General features: G+C 38.5%; 1 protein-coding gene across 1 annotated transcript in view; it reads right to left on the bottom strand.

The window, feature by feature from the left end:
* The window catches only part of CPNE8 (copine 8), a 302,153-nt gene that overhangs the window by 22,199 nt on the left and 266,217 nt on the right, over positions 1-13,737 (bottom strand). Inside the window, exon 16 of the mRNA XM_061204630.1 lies at positions 13,416-13,543. Coding sequence (XP_061060613.1) covers positions 13,416-13,543 — 128 coding nt within the window. The remainder of the gene's footprint in view (positions 1-13,415; positions 13,544-13,737) is intronic.

Genomic DNA, 13,737 nt, shown 5'->3' with positions numbered 1-13,737 from the left:
CTTAACTGTGGGTATGCCCGCTATTGGCCCTGGTGTCTTTCAGATGTTTTCACCAGGCCACCAGCGTAGGTCCACTGAAGTCAGGTCCCTGGACTGCAGTAATCATGAGTCTGGACCCCCTGTGGTCAGCTCAGACTCTAGCCTGGCACAACCCTGGCATGTATGTTCCCACAAAGCCTACAGCTGCTAAAGCTAGAACCGCCTTTTCTGTGGGAGCCTTGTTGTCCATTCAGATGTTCTGTAGGCACTGAGTTTACAAAGCCAGTTGCGGGGGTGTCAATTCACAGTTTGCACAGCTGCGAGGAGAGATTGCAGCTTTTCTTCCATAGTTGCATGGCCCCTGGGGCTTAGCTGTGTTTTCAGCCCCACCTATTTGTGTGGGCCACCCACAGGCGTCTGCTCCTGAGGCTGCCCGGAGCACATGAGTCCACCCGGTGAGGAGGGGGTGCAGAGGAGGAGGCAGCAGATGGGGTTGTGGGAGCCCATGTGGGAATGGGTCATGCAGGGGAGCTGGCAGCCATGCGAGTGAGAGAGCCAGCTGGTGGCCTTGGGTATGAGAGAGCTGGCCCTGGTGGGGACAGGGTATGCTGGAGAGCTGGTGGCCAACGGTGCAAGAGAGTCAACCCTGGCAGGAGCCCTTCTTAGTGCCTGGGGAGGCAGGGGCCGGCATGTGGGGAGAGAGGCTGCAATGGTAGCCCCACCCCTTTTGCATCACTCAACAATGGCACTTCATTTATAGGGCAGTCTGGGTTTCCTCTACAAGCATTCCCAGTTGTGGATTTCCTCACTCCCATCCCCTCAGGCTGTCTCCTTGCAGCCAACAGCACTCTTCTCCCCAGGTTTGCTCTCCAGATCCCAAGTTCCAGTACCCAACCCCATTCTGCACTGGCGGATGCACGTCTCAGGCTGGGGTATGCAGGGCTGTGGCACAGACTATCTGTGTAGGTCTCACTGTGTCCTGCTTGTCACAGACTGGTTGCTGCACTTTCCTCCGATAGCCCCCAAAGTTCCCTTCTGTCCCAACTGATCTCCCCACCAGTGAGGGGGCTTCCCTGGATGCAGGAACCTCTCCTCTCCTTCAGCTCCCTGCCCAGGGGTGCAGGTCCCTTTCCACTTCCTCTCCTCTTCCTTTTCTCTTCTTTTGTCCTACCCAGTTACATGGGGATCTTTCTTGTCCTTTTAGTTGTCTGAGGTCCTCTGCTAGTGTTCATGTGGTGCTCTGTGAGAACTGTTCCATTTTTAGATGTATTCTTGATGCATTTGTGAGGAAAGATGAACTCCATGTCCTCCTACTTCTCCACCATCTTGGCAGAGTCAGATTGGGGTCCCAGGTTCAGCTCCAGAAGCCCACTTTGATGCAAGTAAGGCTTCAGCCTCTTGGATGGCCTCTGGGGCAAGGCACTGTTCCACTGTGTGAGCGGGGAGAGAAGTGAGTCTTCCATCTGGGGGCATTTACTTTTTTTTTTTTTTTAAATATAGTGTCTGGACTGGGTCCTATCTGTAGACATTCAGATTTAATTGCTGTGGGGTGCGGCTCAGTCATTGGTACGTTTTTTTTGGTTTGTTTTTTTTTAAATTAATTAATTAATTTATTTATTTTTGGCTGTGTTGGGTCTTCATTTCTGTGCCAGGGCTTTCTCTAGTTGCGGCGAGCGGGGGCCACTCTTCATCGCGGTGTGTGGGCCTCTCACTATCGCGGCCTCTCTTGTTGTGGGGCACAGGCTCCAGATGCGCAGGCTCAGCAGTTGTGGCTCACGGGCCCAGTTGCTCTGCGGCATGTGGTATCTTCCCAGACCAGAGCTCGAACCCGTGTCCCCTGCATTGGCAGGCGGATTCTCAACCACTGCACTACCAGGGAAGCCCGGCATTTACTTTTTATTTCTCTTTCAACACTTCTTGTTACCTCTGGAGAAAGTCTCAGTTGTTATTACTATGTCTTTTTCCCTGCAGCTTTATTGAGGTATAATTGGTATACAAAAAACTGCACATAATTAATATAAGCAATTTGCTGTGTTTCAACATATGTATATACTCATTTTACCATCAAAACAATCAAGGTAATAAACATATCCATTAGCCCCATTTCCCTGTGTCCCTTTCTCTCTCTCTCTCTCTGTGTGTGTGTGTGTGTGTGTGTGTGTATGATTCAATCACCTTATTTGTTATTGTTCTGTGCAGGCTTTCTATTTCTTCTTGATTCATTCTTGGTAGGTTGTAACTTTCTAGGAGTTTATTCATTTATTCTAAGTTGTCCAATTTGTTGGAGTCCAATTGTTTATAATAGTCCCTTATAATATTTTTTATTTCTGTGACTTCAGTTGTAATGTCTGCTCTTTCATTTCTGATTTTATTTACTTGAGTCATTTTTCTGCTTAGTCTAGCTAAAGGTTTGTAGATTTTATTTATCTTTAAAAAAAAATCAACTCTTAGTTTAGCCAGTTTCTTTCTATTGTTTTCCTAGTCTCTAGTCCATTTATTTCTGCTCTAATTTTTATTTAATTTTAATTATTATTTCCTTCCTTCTATTAACTTGTGCTTAGCTTGTTGTTCTTTTCCTAGTTCCTTGAGGTATAAACCTAGGTCATTTGAGATTTTTCTTCTTTTTAAAAATGTTGTCTTATCATTATAAATTTCCCTCTTAGTACTGATCACACCTAAAAAAATAGTACAGTATTTTACAGTATCCCATAACTTTGGGTATATTGTGTTTTCATTTTTCTCATGATATTTTCTAATTTCCTTTTTGATTCCTTTGACCCAATGATCATTCAAGAGTGTGTTAATTTCCATTTATTTGTGAGTTTTGCGATTTGTTTTTGTTATTGATTTCTGTTTTTTTTTTCATTGTGTTCAGAAAAGATACTTAGAATGATGTCAATCTTCTTACATTTAATGAGACTTGTTTTGTGACTCAGCATGTGATCTATCCTAGAGAATGTTCCATGTATGCTTGAAAAGAATATGTATTCTGTTGCTGTTGAATGGAATGTTCTGTATATGTCAATTAGGTTCCATTTGGTCTAGAGCATTACTCAAATTTGCTGTTTCCTTATTTATTTTCAGCCTGGGTGATCTATTCATTATTGAAAGTGGGTAGTGAAGCCTTCTAATACTATTGTATTGATGTCTATTTCTCCCTTCAGATATGTCAATTAAAAAAATATGCTTAGGTTCTTTGATGTCTGATCTATACATATTTAAAATTATTATGTCATCCTGTTGTATTGACCCTTTAAAATTTTTGTTCTTTTTAATAAAAATTGTACTTAAGGTGTACAACATGATGATTTGATATACATATACACAGTGAAATAATTACTACAGTCAAGCATGATAACATATCATGATGTCACATAGTTATCATACTTTTTGGGGTGTGATCAGTGCACTTGAAATTTACCCTTTTAGCAAACTTCCAGCATTCAGTGCAGCATTTACTATAGTCATCATACAATATATGAGATCTCTAGACATATTCATCCTATGTAATGCAACTTTGTACCCTGTGACCAATATCTCCCCATTTCCTTTACCTCTCCACCTCTGTTAACCAGTGTTCTAACACTCTGCTTCTATGTATTCAGCATTAAAAATTCTACATATAAGTGAGATGATGTAGTCTTTTTTTCTTTCTGTGTCTGGCTTATTTCACCTAGCATAACATCCTTCAGGTTCATCAATGTTGTTGCAAATGGCAAGCTAAAAAATATATATATAATTATATAAAATGATATATATCACATAAATTGATGCTTTTATTATGTAATGACCTTTGTCTGTCTTGATATTTTTTACTTAAAGTTTGTTTTGTCTAGGTATAGCTGCCCTTGCCTGCTCTCTTTTGGTTACCATTTGCATGGAGTATCTTCCTATCCATTCCTTCATTTTCATCCTATGTATGTCCTTAATTTGAAGTTGAGTCTCTCATAGACAGCATACAATTGGGTCTTTTTTTTTTTTTTTTAATCTATTCACCTACTTTATGTCTTTTGATTGATGAATTTAATCCACTTATATTTTGGTTTTCTTTTGATTCACCATAAAATATACCTAAGAGAAGGGGAGATATATTCAACCATCAAGAGAGTTAAAGATACAGCCTGAAGCAGATACAGTAAACTTGGAATTTCTTTGAAGTTTGTTGTTTTTATCTTAAAAATTCATATAAATTTTGCATTTTACTTTATAATAAATTTGTGTTTGTATTAATGCTTTATGTCTTAACTTTGAGGAAAATTAATGGTGTAGAAAAAATCATAAGTGTATTGTGTGGCTCTCACTCCTGCTAGATACACTAATTTGAAAATACAATGTACTTTATATAAGAACTATTCAATCCATTTTAGTCTTGTCACCATCAGTAGCATAGAATAATCCTTTAAAACTATTATCTCGGAGACCTTCAAGATGTCAGAGGAGTAAGACGTGGAGATCACCTTCCCCCCCACAAATACATCAGAAATACATCTACATGTGGAACAACTCCTACACAACACCTATTGAATGCTGGCAGAAGACCTAAGACTTCCCAAAAGGCAAGAAACTCCCCAGATACCTGGGTAGGGCAAAAGAAAAAGAAAAAACGGAGACAAAAGAATAGGGAGAGGACCAGCACCTCTGCGAGGGAGCTGTGAAGGAGGAAAAGTTTCCACACCTTAAGAAGCCCCTTAACTGGTGGAGATGGGGGTGGCAGGGGGGAAGCTTTGGAGCCACAGAGGAGAGCACAGCAACAGGGGTGCAGAGGGCAAAGCAGAGAGATTCCCACACAGAGGATCGGTGCTGACCAGCACTCAACAGCCTGAGAGGCTCGTCTGCTCACCTGCCAGTGTGGGTGGGGGCTGAGAGCTGAGGCTCGGGCTTCGGAGGTCAGACCTCAGGGAGATGACAGGGGTTGGCTGCGTGAACAGTGCCTGAAAGGGGCTACTGCACCACAGCTAGCCGGGAGGGAGTCTGAGAAAAAGTCTGGAACTGCCTAAGAGGCAAGAGACCATTGTTTTGGGGTGTGTGAGGAGGGGATTCGGAGCACTGCCTAAATGAGCTCCAGAGACGGGCGTGAGCCGTGGCTATCAGGGCAGACACCAGAGACTGGCGTGAAATGCTAAGGCTGCTGCTGCAGCCACCGAGAAGCCTGTGCTCAAGCACAGGTCACTATCCACACCTCCCCTCCTAGTAGCCTCTGCAGCCCACCACTGCCAGGGCCCCATGATCCAGGGACAACTTCCCTGGGAGAACACACAGCGTGCCTCAGGCTGTTGCAACGTTATGTTGACCCCTGCAGCCTCAGGCTGGCCCCGCATTCTGTACCCCTCCCTCCCCCCGGCATGAGTGAGCCAGAGCTCCCTAATCAGCTGCTACTTTAACCCTGTCCTGTCTGAGCAAAGAACAGGCGCACTCAGGGGACCTACATGCAGAGGCAGGGTCAAATCCAAAGCTGAACCCCAGGAGATGTGTGAACAAAGCAGCAAAAGGGAAATTTCTCCCAGCAGCCTCAGGAGCAGGGAATAAAAACTCCACAATCAACTTGATGTACCCTGCATCTCTGGAATAACAGAATAGACAACAAATCATCCCAAAATTGAAGCAGTGGACTTTGGGAGGAACTGTAGACTTGGGGTTTACTTTCTGCATCTAATTTGTTTCTGGTTTTATGTTTATCTTAGTTTAGTACTTAGAATTTATTATCATTGGTAGATTTGCTTATTGCTTTGGTTGCTCTCTTCCTTTTTCTTTGTATATATAGACATACATATTTTTTTCCTTATCGTCTTTTTTGAGTGTCTATGTGTATGCCTCTTTGTGTGATTTTGTCTGTATAGCTTTGCTTTTACCATTTGAACTAGGGTTTTGTCTATCAATTTTTTTTCTTTTATTACTTTATAAATTTTTTTAATAATTAAAAAAGTTTTTTGTTTTAACAATATTTTATGTTTTATTTTATTTTATTCTATTCTATTCTATTCTATTTTTTCTTTCTTTCTTTCTCCCTTTTCATCTGAGTCATGTGACTGACAGGGTCTTGGTGCTCCGGCTGGGTGTCAGGCCTGTGCCTCTGAGGTGGGAAAGCCGAGTTCAGGACATTGGTCCACCAGAGACCTACCGGCTCCATGTAATATCAAATGGTGAAAGCTCTCCCAGAGATCTCCATCTCAATGCTAAGACCCAGGTCCACTCAACGAACAGCAAGCTACAGTGCTAAACACCCTATGCTAAACAACTATCAAGACAGGAACACAACCCCACCCATTAGCAGAGAGACCACTCATTAGCAGAGAGGCTGCCTAAAATAATAAGGTCACAGACACCCCAAAACACACCACCAGACGTGGACATTCCCACCAGAAAGACAAGATCCAGCCTCATCCACTAGAACACAGGCACTAGGTCCCTCCACCAGGAAGCCTACACAACCCCCTGAACCAACCTTAGCCACTAGAGGCAGACACCAAAAACAACAAGAATGACAAACTTGCAGCCAGCGAAAAGGAGACCCCAAACATAGTAAGTTAAGCAAAATGAGAAGACAAAGAAACACACAGCAGATGTAGGAGCAAGGTAAAATCCCACCAGGCCAAACAAATGAGGAGAAAAGAGGCAGTCTACCTGAAAAAGAATTCAGAGTAATGATAGAAAAAAATGATCCAAAATCTTGGAAATAGAAGGGAGAAAATACAAGAAACGTTTAACACGGACCTAGAAGAACTAAAAAGCAAACAATGATGAACAACACAATAAATGAAATTTAAAATTCTCTAGAAGGAAACAATAGCAGAATAACTGAGGCAGAAGAACGGATAAGTGACCTGGAAGATAAAATAGTGGAAATAACTTCTACAGAGCAGATAATGAAAAAGAATGAAAAGAATTGAGGACAGTCTTAGAGACCTCTGGGACAACATTAAACACACCAACATTCAAATTATAGGGGTCCCAGAAGCAGAAGAGAAAAAGAAAGGGACTGAGAAAATATTTGAAGAGATTATAGTTGAAAACTTCCTTAATATGGGAAACAAAAGAGTCAATCAAGTACAGGAAGCACAGAGAGCCACATACAGGATAAATCCAAGGAGAAACAAACCAAGACACATGTTAATCAAACTATCAAAAACTAAATACAAAGAAAAAATATTAAAAGCGGCAAGGAGAAAGCAACAAATAACATATAAGGGAATCCCCATAAGGTTAACAGCTGATCTTTCAGCAGGAACTCTGCAAGCCAGAAGGGAGTGACAGGATATATTTAAAGTGATGAAAGGGAAAAACCTATAAAAAAGATTACTCTACCCAGCAAGGATCTCATTCAGATTTGATGGAGAAATATAAATTTTACAGACAAGCAAAAGCTAAGAGAATTCAGCACCACCAAACCAGCTTCATGGCAAATGCTAAAGGAACTTCTCTAGGCAGGAAGCACAAGAGAGGGAAAAGACCTAGAATAACAAACCTAAACAATTAAGAAAAGTGTAATAGGAACACACATATCAATAAGAACCTTAATGTAAATGGATTAAATGCCCCAAGTAAAAGACATAGACTGGCTGAATGGATTAAAAAAACAAGATCCGTATATATGCTGGCTGAATGGATAATAAAAACAAGATCCATATATATGCTGTCTACAAGAGTTCCATTTCAGACCTAGGGACTCAGACAGACTAAAAGTGAGGGAATGGAAATGCAAATGGATTTCCATTTGCATTTCCATGCAAATGGAAATCAAAAGAAAGCTGGAGTAGCAATTCTCATATCAGACAAAATAGACTTTAAAACAAAGACTATTACAAGAGACAAAGAAGGACACTACATAATGATTAAGGGATCAATCCAAGAAGAAGATATCACAATTGTAAATATTTAGGCACCCAAACAAAGGAGCACCTCAATAAATAAGGCAAATGCTAACAGCCATAAAAGAGGAAATCAACAGTAACACAATCAGAGTAGGGGATTTTAACACCCCACTTTCAGAAATGGTCAGATCAACCAAAATGAAAATAAATAAGGAAACACAAGCTTTAAATGATACATTAAACAACATGGACTTAATTGATATTTATAGGATACTCCATCCAAAAACAACAGAATACACTTTCTTCTCAAAGGCTCATGGAACATTTTCCTGGATAGATCATATCTTGGGTCACAAATCAAGACTTGGTAAATTTAAGAAAATTGAATATGTATCAAGTATTTTTAACGACCACAATGCTATGACACTAGATATCAATTACAGAAAAAAATCTGTGATAAATACAAACACATGGAGGCTAAACAATACACTACTAAATAACCAAGAGATCGCTGAAGAAATCAAAGAGGAAATCAAAAAATACCTAGAAAGAAATGAAAATGAAAACATGACAATCCAAAACCTATGGGATGCAGCAAAAGCAGTTCGAAGAAGGAAGTTTATAGCAATACAATCCTACCTCAAGAAACAAGAAACATCTCAAATAAACAACCTAACCTTACACGTAAAGCAATTAGTGAAAGAAGAACAACAACAAAAAAACCCCCAAAGTTAGCAGAAGGAAAGAAATAATAAAGATCAGATCAGAAATAAATGAAAAAGAAGTGAAGGAAACAATAGCAAAGATCAATAAAACTAAAAGCTGGTTCTTTGAGAAGATAAACAAAATTGATAAACCATTAGCCAGACTCATCAAGAAAAAAGGGAGACGTCTCAAATCAATAGAATTAGAAATGACAATGGAGAAGTAACAACTGACACTGCAGAAATACAAAGGTTCATGAGAGATTACTACAAGCAACTATATGCCCAAAAAATGGACAACATGGAAGAAATGGACAAATTCTTAGAAAAGCACAACCTTCCAAGACTGAAGCAGGAAGAAATAGAAAATATACACAGACCAATCACAAGCACTGAAATTGAGACTGTGATTAAAAATCTTCCAGCAAACAAAAGCCCATGGCCAGATGGCTTCACATGCGAATTCTATCAAACATTCAGAGAAGAGCTAACACCTATCCTTCTCAAACTCTTCCAAATATAGCAGAGGGAGGAACACTCCCAGACTCATTCCACAAGGCCACCATCACCCTTATATCAAAACGAGACAAAGATGTCACAAAGAAAGAAAACTTCAGGCCAATATCACTGATAAACATAGATGCAAAAATCCTCAAGAAAATACTAGCAAACAGAATCCAACAGCACATTAAAAGGTTCAGACACCATGATCAAGTGGGGCTTATCCCAGGAATGCAAGGATTCTTCCATATATGCAAATCAATCAATGTGATAAATCATATGAACAAATTGAAGGAGAAAAAGCATATGAGCATCTCAATAGATGCAGAAAGAGCTTTTGACAAAACTCTACACCCCTATATGATAAAAACCTTCCAGAAAGTAGGCATAGAGGGAACTTACCTCAACATAATAAAGGCCATATATGACAAACACACAGTCAACATCATTCTCAATGGTGAAAAACTGAAACCATTTCCTGTAAGATCAGGAACAAGACAAGGTTGCCCACTCTCACCACTATTATTCAACATAGTTTTGGGAGTTTTGGCCACAGCAATCAGAGGAGAAAAAGAAATAAAAGAAATCCAAATTGGAAAAGAAGAAGTAAAGCTGTCACTGTTTGCAGATTACATGATACTATACATAGAGAATCCTAAAGATGCTACCAGAAGACTACTAGAGCTAATCAATGAATTTGGTAAAGTAGCAGGATAAAAAACTAATGCACAGTAATCTCTCACACTCCTATACACTAATGATGAAAAATCTGAAAAAGAAATTAAGGAAACACTCCCCTTTACCATTGCAACAAAAAGAATAAAATGCTTAGGAATAAACCTACCTAAGGAGACAAAAGACCTGTATGCTGAAAACTATAAGACACTGATGAAAGAAATTAAAGATGATACAAACAGATGGAGAGATATACCATGTTCTTGGATTGGAAGAATCAACATTGTGAAAATGATTATATTACACGAAGCAATCTATAGATTCAATGCAATCCCTATCAAACTACCACTGGCATTTTTCACAGAACTAGAACAAGAAATTTCACAATTTGTATGGAAACACAAAAGAACCTGAACAGCCAAAGCAATCTTGAGAAAGAAAAATGGAGCTGGAGGAATCAGGCTCCTGGACTTCAGACTATACTACAAAGCTACAGTAATCAAGACAGTATGGTACTGGCACAAAAACAGAAATATAGATCAATGGAACAGGATAGAAAGTCCAGAGATAATCCCACGCACATATGGTCAACTTATTTTTGGTAAATGAGGCAAGAATATACAGTGGATAAAAGACAGCCTCTTCAATAAGTGGTGCTGGGAAAACTGGACAGCTACATGTAAAAGAATGAAATTAGAGCACTCCCTGACACGCTACACAATAATAAACTCAAAATGGATTAAAGATCTAAATGTAAGGCCAGACACTATAAAACTCTTAGAGGAAAACATAGGCAGAACACTCTATGACATGAATCACAGCAAGACCCTTTTTGACCCACCTCCTAGAGAAATAGAAATAAAAACAAAAATAAACAAATGGGACCTAATGAAACTTAAAAGCTTTTGCACAGCAAAGGAAACCATAAACAAGATGAAAAGACAACCCTCAGAATGGGAGAAAATATTTGCAAATGAAGCAACTGACCAAGGGTTAATCTCCAAAATATACAAGCAGCTAATGCAGGTCAGTAGTAAAAAAACAACCCAATCCAAAAATGAGCAGAAGTCCTAAACAGACGTTTCTCCAAAGAAGATATGCAGATTGCCAACAAACACATGAAAGGATGCTCAACATCACTAATCATTAGAGAAATGCAAATCAAAACTACAATGAGGTATCACCTTGCAGCATTCAGAATGGTCATCATTTAAAAATCTACAAAAAATAACTTCTGGAGAGGGTGTGGAGAAAAGGGAACCTTCTTGCACTGTGGTGGGAATGTAAATTGATACAGTCACTATGGAGAACAGTATGGAGGTTTCTTAAAAAACTAAAAATAGAACTACCATACGACCCAGCAAACCCACTACTGGGCATATACCCTGAGAAAACCATAATTCAAAAAGATTCATGTACCACAATGTTCATTGTAGCACTATTTACAATAGCCAGGACATGGAAGCAACCTTAATGCCCATTGACAGGTGAATGGATAAAGAAGATGTGGCTCATATATACAATGGAATATTACTCAGCTATAAAAAGAAACAAAATTGGGTTATTTGTAGTGAGGTGGATGGACCTAGAGTCTATCATACAGAGTGAAGTAAGTCAGAAAGAGAAAAACAAATATAGTACGCTAACACATATATATGGAATCTAAGGAAAAAAAAAAGGTCATGAAGAACCTAGTGGCAAGATGGGAATAAAGACATAGACCTACTAGAGAATGGACTTGAGGATATGGGGATGGGGAAGGGTAAGATGTGACAAAGTGAGAGAGTGGCATGGACATATATACACTACAAAACGTAAAATAGATAGCTAGTGGGAAGCAACCACATAGCACAGGGAGATCAGCTCTGTGCTTTGTGACCACCTAGAGGGGTGGGATAGGGAGGATGGGAGGGAGGGAGATGCAAGAGGGAAGAGATATGGGAACATATGTATATGTATAACTGATTCACTTTGTTATAAAGCAGAAACTAACACACCATTGTAAAGCAATTATACTCCAATAAAGATGTTTAAAAAAAATAAAGAATTATTAGATCACAGATTTTCAAGTAGTCTGAAAGTGTTAACCGGCAACTACCCCTATATTTGAGAATTTTTAAAATGCTGGACAAAACATAAAAAACTGCAATATAACAGTGTGGAGCCTGTAGTTTTAGGTGGTATATAGAAATGCACCTAGGGATTTTATATCTAAAAGTTTAACTTTTATAGTAGAGATATACCAGTACAAAATCTACAAAATTAATTGGTAAACACTGATAAGAACATTTATAATAACTATCATGAGTTCACACAAAATAAGTTCTATCATTTTTTCTTCTCTTTTTATAAAAAACAGTGATGGGTATGATACTGTGTAAGGGAGAGTAAGAGTCGACTATAATTTATTTTGGATTAATATAATTTTTGATTCTGCTTTATTTGAGAGCCATCAAAAAACTAGGAAAAGAAAGTATAGATAACACTACTTATATATGCTAACACAATGAGCTAGGATTTGATTTTCAAATTACAGATAATGACCCATTAGTGAATTCTGAAATCAATTTTGTGGGTCAAGACCTGCATTTAAAAAAAAGTAATAGAGAAGAATAGGATACCATAGTAATAAAGAGAAAATATGAGATAAGGATAAGTATTAGTTCATAATCTTTTATTTTAGTTGTGTGTGTCCAGAGATGAGATATAAAATTCATAACTTAGTACAGATTGTGGATGAAAATGCTTGAAAAACCTGAGCTAAAGGGTCACACTCAGAAAATGGTCATCAATGTATCTGTCAACCTGAGGTGGAGTTCCACAGGAGAGTCCACTGGGGTCAGCCCTGAGTGCAGGGGTATTTTAGCATCTTGTCTATGTCTCAGATAATGAGAAGTAGAACACATTTTGCTAACAATGTCTAGTAGGGAGATGGTAAAGTACCAGAACCTTCGAATAGAGAACTGAGGTTTCATACTGCCTTTGAACATTAATAAACTGATCTAAGTGCAGTACTTTTTCAAGTTTTGGCTACATATTGGGAAATATATGAGAGCTATACTTTTCTGATTATCTAAAAATAAGGCAGGGTTTCATAGGATTTGCAACTGAGTCAAGACAAACTTTTTAGTGATTTTAGAAGTGGTGTCTAATTTACTTATGCATTAGTAAAAAATGATAAGCAAGTTTACATTAAACACTTTTTCTAGAACATGCATTTAGAATCATCAGCAATTATATTCTGATCTCAATACCATGTATTATATACAGGTAGAACTCTGGGAATTTATAAAATTAGCTAATATATTAATTTCAGAGAGGTTAAAATAATGTGCCCTATATATCACTGAAAGGCTTCAGTTGTCTTCATAGAATTCAGTCTCTTATTACTTCTGAGCTACTATAGAATATACATTAGATATGAATGATTTACACAATTGAGATTATGATTGATATTGCTCTCATGGATGCCTTTTCAATGAAAAAAAAGTTTTTCCTCAGTCGAACAAATATAGGTCCTAACATAAGCCAGTGTATATTTCTTCATTTGAGACTTTGATGTAAAGTTCTTATTGAAATATCATGATAGCTCAATGGAGAGTCTTTTTACCGTATATCTTTTCCCTCACTTTCTTGGAGGTAAATTAGAAGAAAACAACTTTCATTTGTGGAGTCAGGACAACAATAATGTTATGATTTCACTCTGGTCCAGTATACTAGAATAAATAACTTATCTACTCCCACTTACCTTGCTACATGATTAATTACAGGAGCAAAGTTGGTTGGCCCATACAATTGTACAGATTTCAGACTCCTATAGTAAGCCTCCATGACACCCTCAATGCCATCACAGTAGGGGTTTCGAGGGTTCCCATTCTGTAGAAAGTTACAGGCAAAAAAAGAGTAAAGAATGTATAGTGTCTGTAAAGCTCAATTAAAAAAGAGAATGATACAGGTTCATACTCATAAAGATTTTTTGGATGAAAACTCAGTTATAGATTTATAATAGCAAAAAAATAATAATAAATTAAGTGATCAACATAGACTACATTTACATAGATTGTGATATG

This window comes from Eubalaena glacialis, chromosome 11, assembly GCF_028564815.1.
Source record: "Eubalaena glacialis isolate mEubGla1 chromosome 11, mEubGla1.1.hap2.+ XY, whole genome shotgun sequence".
Lineage (NCBI taxonomy): Eukaryota > Metazoa > Chordata > Mammalia > Artiodactyla > Balaenidae > Eubalaena > Eubalaena glacialis.
The sequence above is the reverse complement of the archived record's forward strand: the minus strand, read 5'-3'. Positions and strand labels throughout refer to the sequence as shown.